We start from the raw sequence: 16,881 nt of genomic DNA on the forward strand, positions 1-16,881 counted from the left end.
TAGCCATGTTATTATCCCTGTTATCATTACTTATTGTGTATTATGTTACTATTTTTCTGTTATTATGTCACTGTTAGTCTACACCTGTTGTTTACCAAGCATTTCCCTGTTAGTCTACACCTGTTGTTTACCAAGCATGTGACAAACACATTTAATTTGATTTGTTAGTGTGGGATTGGCATGCGGGGTGAGGTGTCCGTGGGTGGCTTCTAACCATTGTTTTGGATTCCTTATGTCTTACTTATTGGTAGGAATAAGTTTGGTCACCATGTTGGGTTCTATTTTTATTGAAAATTATTTGAATCCTATAAATTAAATTGGTCAATTTGGGTGAAATCAGTGTTCCTAATTTATCTGAGATGACGTTACATTTGAACAATATAATGATTGAGGAATGTAACTCCAGAACCAATCTGAGATAGTGGGTGTCATGGCGTGGAACGACTCCATTGTGTTTTTTCATTGTCACCTTTATTTCACCAGGTAGGCTAGTTGAGAACAAACTCTCATTTACAACTGCGGCCTAGATATAGAGTGTCTCCCCCTTTGAAGAGGGGGATGACCGCGGCAGCTTTCCAATCTTAGGGGATCTCAGACAATACGAATGAGAGGTTGAACAGGCTAGTAATAAGGGCTGCAAACATTTTTTGAGTATGATTTTAGAAAGAGAGTGTCCAGATTGTCTAGCCCGGCTGATTTGTAGGGGTCCAGATTTTGCAGCTCTTTCAGAACATCAGTTATCTGGATTTGGGTGAAGGAGAAATGGGGAGGCTTGGGCAGGTTGCTGTGGGGGGTGTAGGGCAGTTGACCGGGGTAGGGGTAGCCAGGTGGAAAGCAGGGCAGTTGACCGGGGTAGGGGTAGCCAGGTGGAAAGCAGGGCAGTTGACCGGGGTAGGGGTAGCCAGGTGGAAAGCAGGGCAGTTGACCGGGGTAGGGGTAGCCAGGTGGAAAGCAGGGCAATTGACCGGGGTAGGGGTAGCCAGGTGGAAAGCAGGGCAGTTGACCGGGGTAGGGGTAGCCAGGTGGAAAGCAGGGCAGTTGACCGGGGTAGGGGTAGCCAAGTGGAAAGCAGGTCCAGCTGTAGAAAAATGCTGTCTTTTTCCCCCCCACCAGAAAAGCTTGTCTTTGTCTACTAGCACTGACTTTGATAAATTGTTTATTGAGGAAAATTGTACTTACTATGGTTGTGATATGTGGTTGTCCCACCTAGCTACCTTAAGATGAATGTACTGACTAGGACTGTGATATGTGGTTCTCCCACCTGGCTATATGGGGATGAATGTACTGACTATGACATATGGTAATCTCAACTAGCTACCTTAAGATGAATGCACTAACTGGAAGTTAAATGACTAAAATGTGTGTGTGTGATGGTTGTGTTGTTACAGAGAGAGCTGTTGCGTTGTAAACAGGAGGTACGGAACCTGCGTGGAGTCAAGGTGAGTCTAACACACAGCTTACCAATATTCAAACCTTGACTGGAGGTTACTATGAATTCTGGGCAAAATGGCAAACTCATTTATTGAGTAAGATGGCTCATTCATCACAAAACCTACTGATATTGCCAATTACTTTAATGATTTTTTCATTGGCAAGATTAGCAAATTTAGGCATGACATGCCAGCAACAAGCGCTGACACTACACATCCAAGTTTAGCTGATCAAATTCCGAAAGACAAGAATAGTCATTTTGAATTCCGTAAAGTGGAAATAATGAACAAATGATTGTCTATCAACAATGACAAGCCACCGGAGTCTTACAACTTGGAAAATTACTGAGGATTACAGCAGATGATATTGCCACTCCTATTCTCCATATCTTTAATCTAAGCCTACTAGAAAGTGTGTTCCCTCAGGCCTGGAGGGAAGCTAAAGTCATTCTTCTACCTAAGAATAGTAAAGCCTCCTTTACTGGCCCAAATAGCCGACCAATCAGCCTGTTACCAACCCTTAGTAAACTTCTGGAAAAAATAGTGTTTGACCAGGTACAATACTATTTTACTGTAAACACGGCACTTACACAAATTACTGGTGATTGGCTGAGAGAAATTGATGATAAAATGATTGTGGGTGCAGTGGGTTCAGTGCAGCTTTTGACATTATCGATCATAGTCTGCTGATAGAAAAACATATATGTTATGGCTTTACACCCCCTGCTATATTGTGGATAAAGAGTTACACAGAGGGTGTTCTTTAAATTACAGGTTGTAATGCAACAAAATAGGGAAAACGGGGTGAATACTTTTGCAAGGCTCTGTATATGATATGGTCATTATTTGAACTGGCTAGCCAGCTAACTTAACGCTAGCCAGCTAGCTTAACGCTAGCCAGCTAACTTAACGCTAGCCAGCTAGCTTAACGCTAGCCAGCTAGCTTAACGCTAGCCAGCTAACTTAACGCTAGCCAGCTAACTTAACGCTAGCCAGCTAACTTAACGCTAGCCAGCTAACTTAACGCTAGCCAGCTAACTTAACGCTAGCCAGCTAACTTAACGCTAGCCAGCTAACTTAACGCTAGCCAGCTAACTTAACGCTAGCCAGCTAACTTAACGCTAGCCAGCTAACAAGCTAGAAATGAACCAGAACATTGTTTTTTATAAAGTTTTGATGTCTACGCTATTATTCTACAATGTAGAAAATAGTAAAAAATAAATAAGTGCTCTCTCTGTCTCTCTCTCTCTCTCTCTCTGTCTCTCTCTCTCTCTGTGTCTCTCTCTCTCTCTCTCTCTCTCTCTCTCTCTCTCTCTGTCTCTCTCTCTCTCTCTCTCTCTCTCTCTCTCTCTCTCTCTCTCTCTCTCTCTCTCTCTCTCTCTCTCTCTCTCTCTCTCTGTCTGTCTCTCTCTCTCTCTCTCTCTGTCTCTCTCTGTCTCTCTCTGTCTCTCTCTCTCTCTCTCTCTCTCTCTCTCTCTCTCTGTGTCTCTCTCTCTCTCTCTGTGTCTCTCTCTGTGTCTCTCTCTCTCTCTCTCTCTCTCTCTCTCTCTCTGTCTCTCTCTGTGTCTCTCTGTCTCTCTCTCTCTCTCTCTCTCTCTCTCTCTCTCTCTCTCTCTGTCTCTCTCTCTCTCTCTCTCTCTCTCTCTCTCTCTCTCTCTCTCTCTCTCTCTGTGTCTCTCTGCCTCTCTCTCTCTCTCTCTCTCTCTCTCTCTCTCTCTCTCTCTCTCTCTCTCTCTCTCTCTCTCTCTCTCTCTCTCTGTCTCTCTCTCTCTCTCTCTGTCTCTCTCTCTCTCTCTCTCTCTCTCTCTCTCTCTCTCTCTCTCTCTCTCTCTGTCTCTCTGTCTCTCTCTCTCTCTCTCTCTCTCTGTCTCTCTCTCTCTCTCTCTCTCTCTGTCTCTCTCTCTCTCTCTCTCTCTCTCTCTCTCTCTCTCTCTCTCTCTCTCTCTCTCTCTCTCTCTCGCTCTCTCTCTTTCTCTGTGTGTGTGTGTGCTCTCTGTGTGTGTGTATATATATGTATGTATGTATATATAGGAGGCACAGCAGCAAAGATTGTTTGCCCAGGAGGAGTGTATGTTGCAGCTAAAACAGGAGCAGCTCAGAGCCAGCATGACCCAGGACCAACTCACCAGCCTCAACGTATGACACACTCACTCACTCACTCACGCTGCTAAAAAACTTTATTTGAATCAACAAATCACATTACAGGTGAGAATAATTCAAGCATTTCATAGGTCATGGATATATGGACTCTCATGGATACAGAAAGCACCTTCTCCATACAGCTAGGCTGCCCATGACGGCTAACACGGAACAGTACCTCGCTCGTTGCTTTGCCTTGGTTTTAGACCTGCAATCTGAAGGCCACATACTGTCAGCCTATGTACATGGCAGAGACTTCCAAATACCAGCGCTCCAAGTTTGCAGTGATAAACAGGGCTGTCCCGACATGACACGAGGGGCTGGTATTTTACTAAATTGTCAGCACAGGTCTGCTCCATGTAGAGGTCAAAAGAGCAACAGACTTAAAAAAATGTAACCTCCCTCTTGCGTCCTTAACCAAACTCAGTAAGGTCATCTGATAACATCAGTTACTTTTGGATTAATTTCCCTTTTGTAGAAGAAGACAAAAAGGATTCATCCAAATGCATTTGGTGTGTCATCATAGTGGTTGAACAAACTTACACCTTTTTTCAATTCTGAATATCATAGAGAAACACCCTTTATGAATGAAAAAGTAATCAAAGAGGTAACTGTAATCTCATATTTTCACTAAATATATTCGCAATCATTTCTTACGATCGACTAAAACTTTTGAACATTAGATCGGCAGTTACTAACCTGAATTTCGGCTTTGGCTTTGACTCTGACTCATCCGCCCTGGGCTCTTTGTGTACCTCCGAGCCAATCTACGGGCTACCCAAGAGGGAACGCCCAAGAGGGAATGCCCAAGAGGGAACCCCCAAGAGGGAACCCCCAAGAGGGAACGCCCAAGAGGGAACGCCCAAGGGGGAACGCCTGCAAAAAAGAGGCAAGAGATCAGGCGTCCTGTTGAGACTAAAGCAAATGGAAAACTGGCCACCACTTCCCTCCATTCTATTGGCCAATCATTTGAAAATAAGATGGATGACCTCCTATCAACGGGACTCTCGTAACTGCAATATGATTTGTTTTTCTGAAACATGGCTTTCGGACAAGATACATGGCTATCCAACTCGATGGATTCTCTATTCACCTGAGCAGACGGGTCATTGGATTCAGGGATTCCAGTATGTCTCTTCATCAACAACAGATGCTGTGCAGACTTCTCAACCTATTGTTCACCCATCTTGGAATACCTAATGGTCAAATGCCAACCCTTCTACCTCCCGAGAGAGTTTTCATCTGTTGTCATGACTGCTGTATATATTCCACCTCAGGACAACCACAACAAGCTGGCACTAACCAACTGTATGAGGCTATAAACAAGCAGGAAGCCATGCATCCATAGCCTGCTTTTCTTGTTGCCTGTGATTTATTTCTTTCTGTGATGCCTAACTTTTATCATCATGTCTCCTTCGCCACTAGGGGGTGATAAAGACCTAAACCACTGTTACTGCTACAACCCACAAGCAAGCATACCTTACAAAACCTCCCTTACAGGGCCGGCAGCCTTGCGAGGGTTAGCACGTTTAAATGCTTTACTCACGTTGGCTGCGGTGAAGGAGAGCTCTCAGGTTTTGGTAGCGGGTCGTGTCGTTGGCACTGTGTATTGACCTCAAAGCTAGCAAAGAAGTTGTTTAGTTTGTCTGGGAGCAGGACATCGTGGTCAGCGACGGGGCAGGTTTTCTTTTTGTAGTCTGTGATTGACTGTAGACCCTGCCACATACAGTGCCTTGCGAAAGTATTCGGCCCCCTTGAACTTTGCGACCTTTTGCCACATTTCAGGCTTCAAACATAAAGATATAAAACTGTATTTTTTTGTGAAGAATCAAAAACAAGTGGGACACAATCATGAAGTGGAACAACATTTATTGGATATTTCAAACTTTTTTAAAAAATCAAAAACTGAAAAATTGGGCGTGCAAAATTATTCAGCCCCTTTACTTTCAGTGCAGCAAACTCTCTCCAGAAGTTCAGTGAGGATCTCTGAATGATCCAATGTTGACCTAAATGACTAATGATGATAAATACAATCCACCTGTGTGTAATCAAGTCTCCGTATAAATGCACCTGCACTGTGATAGTCTCAGAGGTCCGTTAAAAGCGCAGAGAGCATCATGAAGAACAAGGAACACACCAGGCAGGTCCGAGATACTGTTGTGAATAAGTTTAAAGCCGGATTTGGATACAAAAAGATTTCCCAAGCTTAAACATCCCAAGGAGCACTGTGCAAGCGATAATATTGAAATGGAAGGAGTATCAGACCACTGCAAATCTACCAAGACCTGGCCGTCCCTCTAAACTTTCAGCTCATACAAGGAGAAGACTGATCAGAGATGCAGCCAAGAGGCCCATGATCACTCTGGATGAACTGCAGAGATCTACAGCTGAGGTGGGACACTCTGTCCATAGGACAACAATCAGTCGTATATTGCACAAATCTGGCCTTTATGGAAGAGTGGCAAGAAGAAAGCCATTTCTTAAAGATATCCATAAAAAGTGTCCTTTAAAGTTTGCCACAAGCCACCTGGGAGACACATGTGGAAGAAGGTGCTCTGGTCAGATGAAACCAAAATGGAACTTTTTGGCAACAATGCAAAACGTTATGTTTGGCGTAAAAGCAACACAGCTGAACACACCTCCCCACTGTCAAACATGGTGGTGGCAGCATCATGGTTTGGGCCTGCTTTTCTTCAGCAGGGACAGGGAAGATGGTTAAAATTGATGGGAAGATGGATGGAGCCAAATACAGGACCATTCTGGAAGAAAACCTGATGGAGTCTGCAAAAGACCTGAGACTGGGACGGAGATTTGTCTTCCAACAAGACAATGATCCAAAACATAAAGGAAAATCTACAATGGAATGGTTCAAAAATAAACATATCCAGGTGTTAGAATGGCCAAGTCAAAGTCCAGACCTGAATCCAATCGAAAATCTGTGGAAAGTGTCATGTATTGTCATGTTGTGTCTTTCTGTCCTTTCCTTTCACCCTGTCTCCCTCTGCTGGTCGTATTTGGTTACCTTTTCTCCCCCGCTTTCCCCCAGCTGTTCCTTGTCTCCTCCTGACTACCTCGTCACCCCGTTTCCCACCTGTTCCCTTTTTCCCTCTGATTAGTCCCCTATATCTCTCTCTGTTTTTGTTCCTGTCCTTGTCGGATTCTTGTTTGTTGTGTTTCATGCCTGAGCCAGACTATCGTCATGTTTGCTATAACCTTGTCCTGTCCTGTCGGAATCTGCCGGTCTATCTGAGCCTACCTATGTTTGGTTATTAAAGAAGCTCTGTTTAAGTTAGTTCGCTTTTGGGTCCTCATTCACTCACCGTAACAGAAGAATCCGACCAAGAATGGACCCAGCGACTTCGGATCCTCTCCACTCAGCCGTCGAGATCCAGGGAGCGATGCTAGGCAGACACGAGCAGGAATTGTCTGCTGCTCGACATGCCGTTGAGACCCTGGCCACCCAAGTCTCCAACCTCACAGAACAGGTTCACCATCTCCGCCTCGATCCACCGGCCACTTCCAGGGCTTTCGAATCTCCGGAGCCCAGAATCAATAACCCGCCGTGTTACTCTGGGGAGCCCACTGAATGCCGCTCGTTCCTCACCCAGTGTGATATTGTGTTTTCTCTCCAGCCCAACACTTACGCCAGGAGCACTGCTCGTGTCGCCTACGTCATATCTCTCCTTACTGGACGGGCTCGTGAGTGGGGCACGGCAATCTGGGAGGCAAGGGCTGAGTGTACTAACCAGTATCAGGACTTTAAGGAGGAGATGATACGGGTTTTTGATCGATCTGTTTTTGGGGAGGAGGCTTCCAGGGCCCTGTCTTCCCTATGTCAAGGCAATCGATCCATAACAGACTACTCTATTGAGTTTCGCACTCTTGCTGCCTCCAGTGGCTGGAACGAGCCGGCTTTGCTCGCTCGTCTTCTGGAGGGTCTCCGCGCAGAGGTAAAGGATGAGATTCTCTCCCGGGAGGTTCCTTCCAGCGTGGATTCCTTGATTGAACTCGCTATTCGCATTGAGCGACGGGTTGATCTTCGTCACCGAGCTCGTGGAAAGGAGCTCGCGTTCTCCGTTGCCCCCCTCTCCGCATCACTACCATCTTCCTCTGCCGGCTCGGGAGCTGAGCCTATGCAGCTGGGAGGTATCCGCATCTCGACTAAGGAGAGGGAACGGAGAATCACCAACCGCCTCTGTCTCTATTGCGGTTCTGCTGGTCATTTTGTCACTTCATGTCCAGTAAAAGCCAGAGCTCATCAGTAAGCGGAGGGCTACTGGTGAGCGCTACTACTCCTGTCTCTCCTTCAAGATCCTGCACTACCTTGTCGGTCCATCTACGCTGGACCGGTTCGTCAGCTTCCTGCAGTGCCTTAATAGACTCTGGGGCGGAGGGCTGTTTCATGGACGAGACCTGGGCTCGGGAACATGACATTCCTCTCAGACAGTTAAGGGAGTCCACGGCCTTGTTCGCCCTGGATGGTAGTCCTCTCCCCAGGATTCAGCGTGAGACGCTACCTTTAACCCTCACTGTTTCTGGTAATCATAGCGAAACCATTTCTTTTTTGATTTTTCGTTCACCTTTTACACCTGTTGTTTTGGGCCATCCCTGGCTAGTTTGTCATAATCCTTCCATTAATTGGTCTAGTAATTCTATCCTCTCCTGGAACGTCTCTTGTCATGTGAAATGTTTAATGTCTGCTATCCCTCCTGTTTCCTCTGTCTCTTCTTCACAGGAGGAGCCTGGTGATTTGACAGGGGTGCCGGAGGAATATCACGATCTGCGCACGGTGTTCAGTCGGTCCAGGGCCACCTCTCTTCCTCCACACCGGTCGTATGATTGTAGTATTGATCTCCTTCCGGGAACCACTCCCCCCCGGGGTAGACTATACTCTCTGTCGGCTCCCGAACGTAAGGCTCTCGAGGATTATTTGTCTGTAGCTCTTGACGCCGGTACCATAGTCCCCTCCTCCTCTCCCGCCGGAGCGGGGTTTTTTTTTGTCAAGAAGAAGGACGGGTCTCTGCGCCCCTGCATAGATTATCGAGGGCTGAATGACATAACAGTTAAGAATCGTTATCCGCTTCCTCTTATGTCTTCAGCCTTCGAGATCCTGCAGGGAGCCAGGTTTTTCACTAAGTTGGACCTTCGTAACGCTTACCATCTCGTGCGCATCAGGGAGGGGGACGAGTGGAAGACGGCGTTTAACACTCCGTTAGGGCACTTTGAATACCGGGTTCTTCCTTTCGGCCTCGCTAACGCTCCAGCTGTCTTTCAGGCATTAGTCAATGATGTCCTGAGAGACATGCTGAACATCTTTGTTTTCGTTTACCTTGACGATATCCTGATTTTTTCACCGTCACTCCAGATTCATCTTCAGCACGTTCGACGTGTCCTCCAGCGCCTTTTAGAGAATTGTCTTTTTGTGAAGACTGAGAAGTGCACTTTTCATGCCTCCTCCGTCACATTTCTCGGTTCTGTTATTTCCGCTGAAGGCATTAAGATGGATCCCGCTAAGGTCCAAGCTGTCATTGATTGGCCCGCCCCTAAGTCACGCGTCGAGCTGCAGCGCTTTCTCGGCTTCGCGAACTTCTATCGTCGTTTCATCCGTAATTTCGGTCAGGTGGCAGCTCCTCTCACAGCCCTTACTTCTGTCAAGACGTGCTTTAAGTGGTCCGTTTCCGCCCAGGGAGCTTTTGATCTCCTCAAGAATCGTTTTACATCCGCTCCTATCCTTGTTACACCTGACGTCTCTAGACAGTTCGTTGTCGAGGTTGACGCGTCAGAGGTGGGCGTGGGAGCTATTCTTTCTCAGCGCTCCCTCTCTGACGACAAGGTCCACCAATGCGCGTATTTTTCTCATCGCCTGTCGCCGTCGGAACGTAACTATGATGTGGGAAACCGCGAACTGCTCGCCATCCGGTTAGCCCTAGGCGAATGGCGACAGTGGTTGGAGGGGGCGACCGTTCCTTTTGTCGTTTGGACTGACCATAGGAACCTTGAGTACATCCGTTCTGCCAAACGACTTAATGCGCGTCAGGCGCGTTGGGCGCTGTTTTTCGCTCGTTTCGAGTTCGTGATTTCTTATCGTCCGGGCTCTAAGAACACCAAGCCTGATGCTTTATCTCGTCTCTTCAGTTCTTCAGTAGCCTCCACTGACCCCGAGGGGATTCTCCCTGAGGGGCGTGTTGTCGGGTTGACTGTCTGGGGAATTGAGAGGCAGGTAAAGCAAGCGCTCACTCACACTCCGTCGCCGCGCGCTTGTCCTAGGAACCTTCTTTTCGTTCCCGTTCCTACTCGTCTGGCCGTTCTTCTGTGGGCTCACTCTGCCAAGTTAGCCGGCCACCCTGGCGTTCGGGGTACGCTTGCTTCCATTCGCCAGCGTTTTTGGTGGCCCACCCGGGAGCATGACACGCGTCGTTTCGTGGCTGCTTGTTCGGTCTGCGCGCAGACTAAGTCCGGTAACTCCCCTCCTGCCGGCCGTCTCAGGCCGCTTCCCATTCCCTCTCGACCGTGGTCTCACATCGCCTTAGATTTTGTCACCGGACTGCCTTCGTCAGCGGGGAAGACTGTTATTCTTACGGTTGTCGATAGGTTCTCTAAGGCGGCTCATTTCATTCCCCTTGCTAAGCTTCCTTCTGCTAAAGAGACGGCACAAATCATCATCGAGAATGTTTTCAGAATTCATGGCCTTCCGTCAGACGTCGTTTCGGACAGAGGTCCGCAATTTACGTCTCAATTTTGGAGGGAGTTTTGCCGTTTGATTGGGGCTTCCGTCAGTCTCTCTTCCGGCTTTCACCCCCAGTCTAACGGTCAAGCAGAACGGGCCAATCAGACTATTGGTCGCATCTTACGCAGTCTTTCTTTTCGCAACCCTGCGTCTTGGTCAGAACAGCTCCCCTGGGCAGAATACGCCCACAACTCGCTTCCTTCGTCTGCGACCGGGCTATCTCCTTTTCAGAGTAGCCTCGGGTACCAGCCTCCGCTGTTCTCATCTCAGTTCGCCGAGTCCAGCGTCCCCTCCGCTCAGGCTTTTGTCCAACGTTGCGAGCGCACCTGGAAGAGGGTCAGGTCTGCACTTTGCCGTTATAGGACGCAGACTGTGAGGGCTGCTAATAAGCGTAGAACTAAGAGTCCTAGATATTGTCGCGGTCAGAGAGTTTGGCTCTCCACTCAGAACCTTCCCCTTAAGACGGTTTCTCGCAAGTTGACCCTCCGTTCCGTATTTCTCGGGTCATTAATCCTGTCGCAGTTCGACTTCTTCTTCCGCGATACCTCCGTCGCGTCCACCCGGTCTTCCATGTCTCTTGTATTAAGCCCGTTCTTCGCGCCCCCGCTCGTCTTCCCCCCCCCCCCCCATCCTTGTCGAGGGCGCACCCATCTACAGGGTCCGCAGGATTTTGGACATGCGTCCTCGGGGCCGTGGTCACCAGTACCTCGTTGATTGGGAGGGGTACGGTCCTGAGGAGAGGAGTTGGGTTCCCTCTCGGGACGTGCTGGACCGTGCGCTGATCGAGGATTTCCTCCGTTGCCGCCAGGTTTCCTCCTCGAGTGCGCCAGGAGGCGCTCGGTGAGTGGGGGGGTACTGTCATGTATTGTCATGTTGTGTCTTTCTGTCCTTTCCTTTCACCCTGTCTCCCTCTGCTGGTCGTATTTGGTTACCTTTTCTCCCCCGCTTTCCCCCAGCTGTTCCTTGTCTCCTCCTGACTACCTCGTCACCCCGTTTCCCACCTGTTCCCTTTTTCCCTCTGATTAGTCCCCTATATCTCTCTCTGTTTTTGTTCCTGTCCTTGTCGGATTCTTGTTTGTTGTGTTTCATGCCTGAGCCAGACTATCGTCATGTTTGCTATAACCTTGTCCTGTCCTGTCGGAATCTGCCGGTCTATCTGAGCCTACCTATGTTTGGTTATTAAAGAAGCTCTGTTTAAGTTAGTTCGCTTTTGGGTCCTCATTCACTCACCGTAACAGAAAGAACTGAAAACTGCTGTTCACAAATGCTCTCCATCCAACCTCACTGAGCTCGAGCTGTTTTGCAAGGAGGAATGGGAAAACATTTCAGTCTCTCGATGTGCAAAACTGATAGAGACATACCCCAAGCGACTTACAGCTGTAATCACAGCAAAAGGTGGCGCTACAAAGTATTAACTTAAGGGGGCTGAATAATTTTGCACGCCCAATTTTTCAGTTTTTGATTTGTTAAAAAAGTTTGAAATATCCAATAAAAGTCGTTCCACTTCATGATTGTGTCCCACTTGTTGTTGATTTTTCACAAAAAAATACAGTTTTATATCTTTATGTTTGAAGCCTGAAATGTGGCAAAAGGTCGCAAAGTTCAAGGGGGCCGAATACTTTCGCAAGGCACTGTACCTCTCGTGTCTGAGCCGTTGAATTTTGGCTCTACTTTGTCTCTATACTGACGCGTAGCTTGTTTGATTGCCTTGCGGAGGGAATAGGTACACTGTTTATATTCGGTCATGTTTCCGGTCCCCTTGCCCTGATTTAAAGCAGTTGTTCACGCTTTCAGTTTTGCACGAATGCTGCCATCAATCCAAGGTTACTGGTTGGGGAATGTTTTAATAGTTGCTGTGGGTACAACATCACCATTGCACTTGCTAATAAACTTTCTCACCGAATCAGCGTATTCATCAATGTTATTGTTTGCCACTATGCGGAACATATCCCAATCCACGTGATTGAAGCAATCTTGAAGCGTGGAATCAGATTGGTCAGACCAGCGTTGAGCAGATCTGAGCATGGGCGTTTCCTGTTTTAGTTTCTGTCTATGGGCTGGGAGCAACAAAATGGAGTCATGGTCAGATTTTCCGAAAGGAGGGCGGAGCAGGGCTTTGTAAGCATCACAGAACAATGATCCAGGGTTTTACCAGCCCTTGTAGCACAATCGATATGTAAGGAGGTATGCTAATACATTTAGGGAGTCTTGTTTTCAGATTAGCCTTGTTAAAATCCCCAGCTACAATGAATGCAGCCTCAGGATATGTGGTTTACAGTTTACATAGAGTCAAATAAAGTTTGTTCAGGGCCATCGATGTGTCTGCTTGGGGAGGATATATACGGCTATGATTATAATCGAAGAGAATTCTCTTGGTAGATAATGCGGTCAACATTTGATTGTAAGGAATTCTAGGTCAGGTGAGCAAAAGGACTTGAGTTCCTGTATGTTATGATCACACCACAACTCGTTAATCATAAGGCATACCCCCCCGCTCCTCCTCTTACCAGAAATATGTTTGTTTCTGTCTGCACGATGCGTGAAGAAACCAGGTGGCTGTACCGACTCCGATAGCGTTTCTCAAGTGAGCCACGCTTCCGTGAAACGAAGAACGTTACAATCTCTGATGTCACTCTGGAAGGCAACCCTTGCTCTGATTTCGTCTACCTTGTTGTCAAGAGAGGCAAGGAAGCCCGAGAGGCAGCCTCAAACATTTTTTGGGTGTGCACACGAGGAGTGTGGCAGAGTCAGAGACTGGAGACCTGAGCCCACTCCCCGTGCTTACCGTAGCGAACATGTGACTGGTCAGGTCTCCCCAGCCTGGTGAGTCCTGTGCCTGTTCCCAGAACCAGGTATCTTGTGTATCTCCCCAGCCCGGTTCGACCTGTGCCTGCACTCTGGAGGGGCCGGGCTAAAGTGGTCATCCAGCCTGGATGAGTGGTGGCCAAGGCTGCGCCCCAGAGCTCCAGTGCTCCACCACAGCCCGGTTCGTCCGGTGCCTCCTCTACGCACCAGGCCTCCTGTAGGTCTCCCCAGCCTGCCCTGTAGCAGCCCCACGCACCAGGCTGTCTCTGCGTCTCCTCCCTCCAGAGTCGCCCTCCAGTCCAGAGCTTCCAGAGGCGCCCTCCAGTCCGCACCCTCCAGAGGCGCCCTCCAGTCCGCACCCTCCAGAGGAGCCCTCCAGTCCGCACCCTCCAGAGGAGCCCTCCAGTCCGCACCCTCCAGAGGAGCCCTCCAGTCCGCACCCTCCAGTCCGGAGCTTCCAGAGGCGCCCTTCAGTCCAGAGCTTCCAGAGGCAACCTTCAGTCCGGAGCTTCCAGAGGCGCCCTCCAGTCCGGAGCTTCCAGAGGCGCCCTCCAGTCCGGAGCTTCCAGAGGCGCCCTCCAGTCCGGAGCTTCCAGAGGCGCCCTCCAGTCCGGAGCTTCCAGAGGCGCCCTCCAGTCCGGAGCTTCCAGAGGCGCCCTCCAGTCCGGAGCTTCCAGAGGCGCCCTCCAGTCCGGAGCTTCCAGAGGCGCCCTCCAGTCCGGAGCTTCCAGAGGCGCCCTCCAGTCCGGAGCTTCCAGAGGCGCCCTCCAGTCCGGAGCTTCCAGAGGCGCCCTCCAGTCCGGAGCTTCCAGAGGCGCCCTCCAGTCCGGAGCTTCCAGAGGCGCCCTCCAGTCCGGAGCTTCCAGAGGCGCCCTCCAGTCCGGAGCTTCCAGAGGCGCCCTCCAGTCCGGAGCTTCCAGAGGCGCCCTCCAGTCCGGAGCTTCCAGAGGCGCCCTCCAGTCCGGAGCTTCCAGAGGCGCCCTTCAGTCCGGAGCTTACCACGAGGGTCCCTTCAGTCCGGAGCTTCCAGAGGCGCCCTTCAGTCCGGAGCTTACCACGAGGGTCCCTTCAGTCCGGAGCTTACCACGAGGGTCCCTTCAGTCCGGAGCTCTCTACAAGGGTCCGGGGTCGGCGGCGAGGGTTCTCGCTCTAGAGGCGCCACCTAAGTGGGCCAAGCCAGAGGTGGAGCGGGGTCTACGTCCCTCACCAGAGCCGCCACCGTGGAGAAATGCCCACCCAGAGTATCCCCTATAGGTTCAGGTTTTGGAGTCCGCACCATTGGGGGGGGGGGGGGGGGGGGGGGGGGGGGGTACTGTCACACCCTGACCTTAGAGTTTTTTATGTCTCTATTTTGGTTTGGTGAGGGTGTTGTATTTCTTTGTTTTCACCGGGTATGGTTCTCAATCAGGGACAGCTGTCTATCATTGTCTCTGATTGGGAACCATACTTAAGTAGCTTTTCCCCACATGGTTTTGTGTGGGTAGTTAATTTCTGTTTAGTGTTTTGCACCTTTCAGGACTGTTTTGGTTATTCCCTTTGTTATTTTGTTATCGTGTTCAGTTTTAATAAAGAAAGCATGAACACTTACCAAGCTGCGCTTTGGTCCGATGATTCCTCTTCTTCAGACGACAAATACCTTGACCTATATATACTTGCATTCCTATGTTTCAAATTCGCGTTGTAGTTCTTGTTTTTTATTTTAATTAAATGTTTCCTTCTATTTTCTATTATTATCTGTGTTTATTATCACTGCATTGTGGGAAAGAGGTCTCAAGGTAACAATGTCACTGTACTGTTTTACACCTGCTGTATCCTGTGAACGTGGCAAATAAACGTTAACTTGATTACAATATTTTAGCTGTTAATGTAACTGGTTACCGTTTTTTGGTAATCAGATGACATGTAATCCGTTACTTCCCAACCATCATCAACATCAAACCAACTTCCTCTTACACAAGAATGTTAATGGATGTGTTCTGGCTATCAGGTCAACGAGGAGGTCTGACAATACACTGATAGTGGGACTACCTGTCTCACCGCAGTAGCTATTAAGTTCCTTCTACACACACACACACACACACACTCCCATCCATATTGACCCAGTCGGTTGTGTCATAGGCGGAGCTACAGAGGAAGTTGGATGAGAGGAGCAGGTTGCTGAGTGAGTGCAAGGTAAGACACACATCCTCTCTCTCTCTCTCTCTGAGGTTCTCAGTCTGGGACTGTACAGAGGAGTAGGATCTCTCTCTCTCTGAGGTCTACAGTCTGGAACTGTATAGGGGAGTAGGTTCTATCTCTCTCTGAGGTCTACAGTCTGGAACTGTACAGGGGAGTAGGTTCTCTCTCTCTCTGAGGTCTACACTCTGAAACTGTACAGGGGAGTAGGTTCTCTTTCTCTGATGTCTACAGTCTGGAACTGTACAGGGGAGTGAGTAGGTTCTCTCTCTCTGCCTGTCTTCAGTCTGGAACTGTACAGGGGAGCAGGATGTTCCATTTATGTGTGTGTGTGTCTGTATGTAGAAGGAACTTGGACAGAAGGACCGACTGCTGCAGCAGCACAAACACAAACTGGAGGAGGGCCAGCTACAGAAGGTAGTACCACAGACACACAGACAGACAGACACCACACCACAGATCTTTGTTCTTTTTTTCAGTTTTACATATACATCATGTGTGTTTGCATATGTGTGTACAGGCTGGCTTGCAGAGAGAGCTGGAGTGTAAAGACAACATGTTGCAGGAGATGATGAGTCGTCATGGTGACCAGGCCCCGCCCCACCTCACGGCCACACCCCTTCCCTCTGGGGTAAGTCTACTGGCTTTTATTTAGAAAAGAGCCTAGCAACAAATGCAGCTACTTTTGAGGCTACCTTGGAGAGTTTAGCCACTGAGGGTTTTTTTAAGCTGCCTTCAATGGCAAAAATAAAGAGGCCAATAATAGATTTGATTGATCTGGGGGCCTACAAAAGGGGCCGTCAGTTGCCGATCCCCGATCTAGTGCCTTCTAGCGAAAAGCCAATAGTGATTCTCACAGAAAAAACATTGGGAACACTGCTGCCAGTTTTATGGAAGTAGAAAAACTTGGACATAATTCTTCTTCTTCAGCACTGAACTCCTATTACACTTTTAAGCTGGAAACGCAGTTCAGACTTTTATATTTGTGTAAACTGGTCTGGATTGACATTTTCATATCTTGTCTACTTTTTAAACTGTTAAACTTTGCGTCCTCCGTCCATTTCATGGCATTTCCTCAACATTCTAAAGGTCCCATTGTGATGTCATCTCTTCCAACATTCCATTGACTGTAAATGCAACAATGCAACTTTTGACACAAATCAGCAACTTTCACCACTTTTCCAACAATTTAGACAAGTTAGATGATATGATAACTTGGTCTACTTCCTTGCAATTCAAATTATTATCTGGTACCGATCCAACGTTATAGCTGTTTTAGTAACCGCATCAACAACATTTTCGGGAACTTTTTATAATCTGACATTTTTACCACTTTCCCAAAAAGTTAGATGGTATGACATTTCCGCCTACTTCTCTACTACTGAAATCTGTTGTCGGAACAATTTAATGATACAGCAGTTGTAGTAACTGCATTAACATAAAATATGTTAGCAATCTAATGACGCAGCAGTTGTAGTAACCACATTAACATATTTTCCCGGCACTTTTTCAAAACAACTGCCGTTTTGACCACTCCCCCAGCAAGTCAGAGAAAAACTTATAGCGTATGAAATGTTCATTTACTTCTCTGTTTTTCAAATGTGA

General features: G+C 48.2%; 1 protein-coding gene across 2 annotated transcripts in view; it reads left to right on the forward strand.

The window, feature by feature from the left end:
* LOC110510300 (dixin) overlaps positions 1–16,881 on the forward strand; it is a 63,208-nt gene that overhangs the window by 33,026 nt on the left and 13,301 nt on the right. For both annotated transcript variants that reach the window (XM_036967767.1, XM_036967768.1), the window contains exons 10-14: positions 1,389–1,439; positions 3,462–3,566; positions 15,220–15,273; positions 15,622–15,693; positions 15,797–15,907. In XM_036967767.1, coding sequence (XP_036823662.1) covers positions 1,389–1,439; positions 3,462–3,566; positions 15,220–15,273; positions 15,622–15,693; positions 15,797–15,907 — 393 coding nt within the window. The remainder of the gene's footprint in view (positions 1–1,388; positions 1,440–3,461; positions 3,567–15,219; positions 15,274–15,621; positions 15,694–15,796; positions 15,908–16,881) is intronic.

The sequence above is a fragment of the Oncorhynchus mykiss genome, chromosome Y (assembly GCF_013265735.2).
Source record: "Oncorhynchus mykiss isolate Arlee chromosome Y, USDA_OmykA_1.1, whole genome shotgun sequence".
In the NCBI taxonomy this organism is placed as follows: domain Eukaryota; kingdom Metazoa; phylum Chordata; class Actinopteri; order Salmoniformes; family Salmonidae; genus Oncorhynchus; species Oncorhynchus mykiss.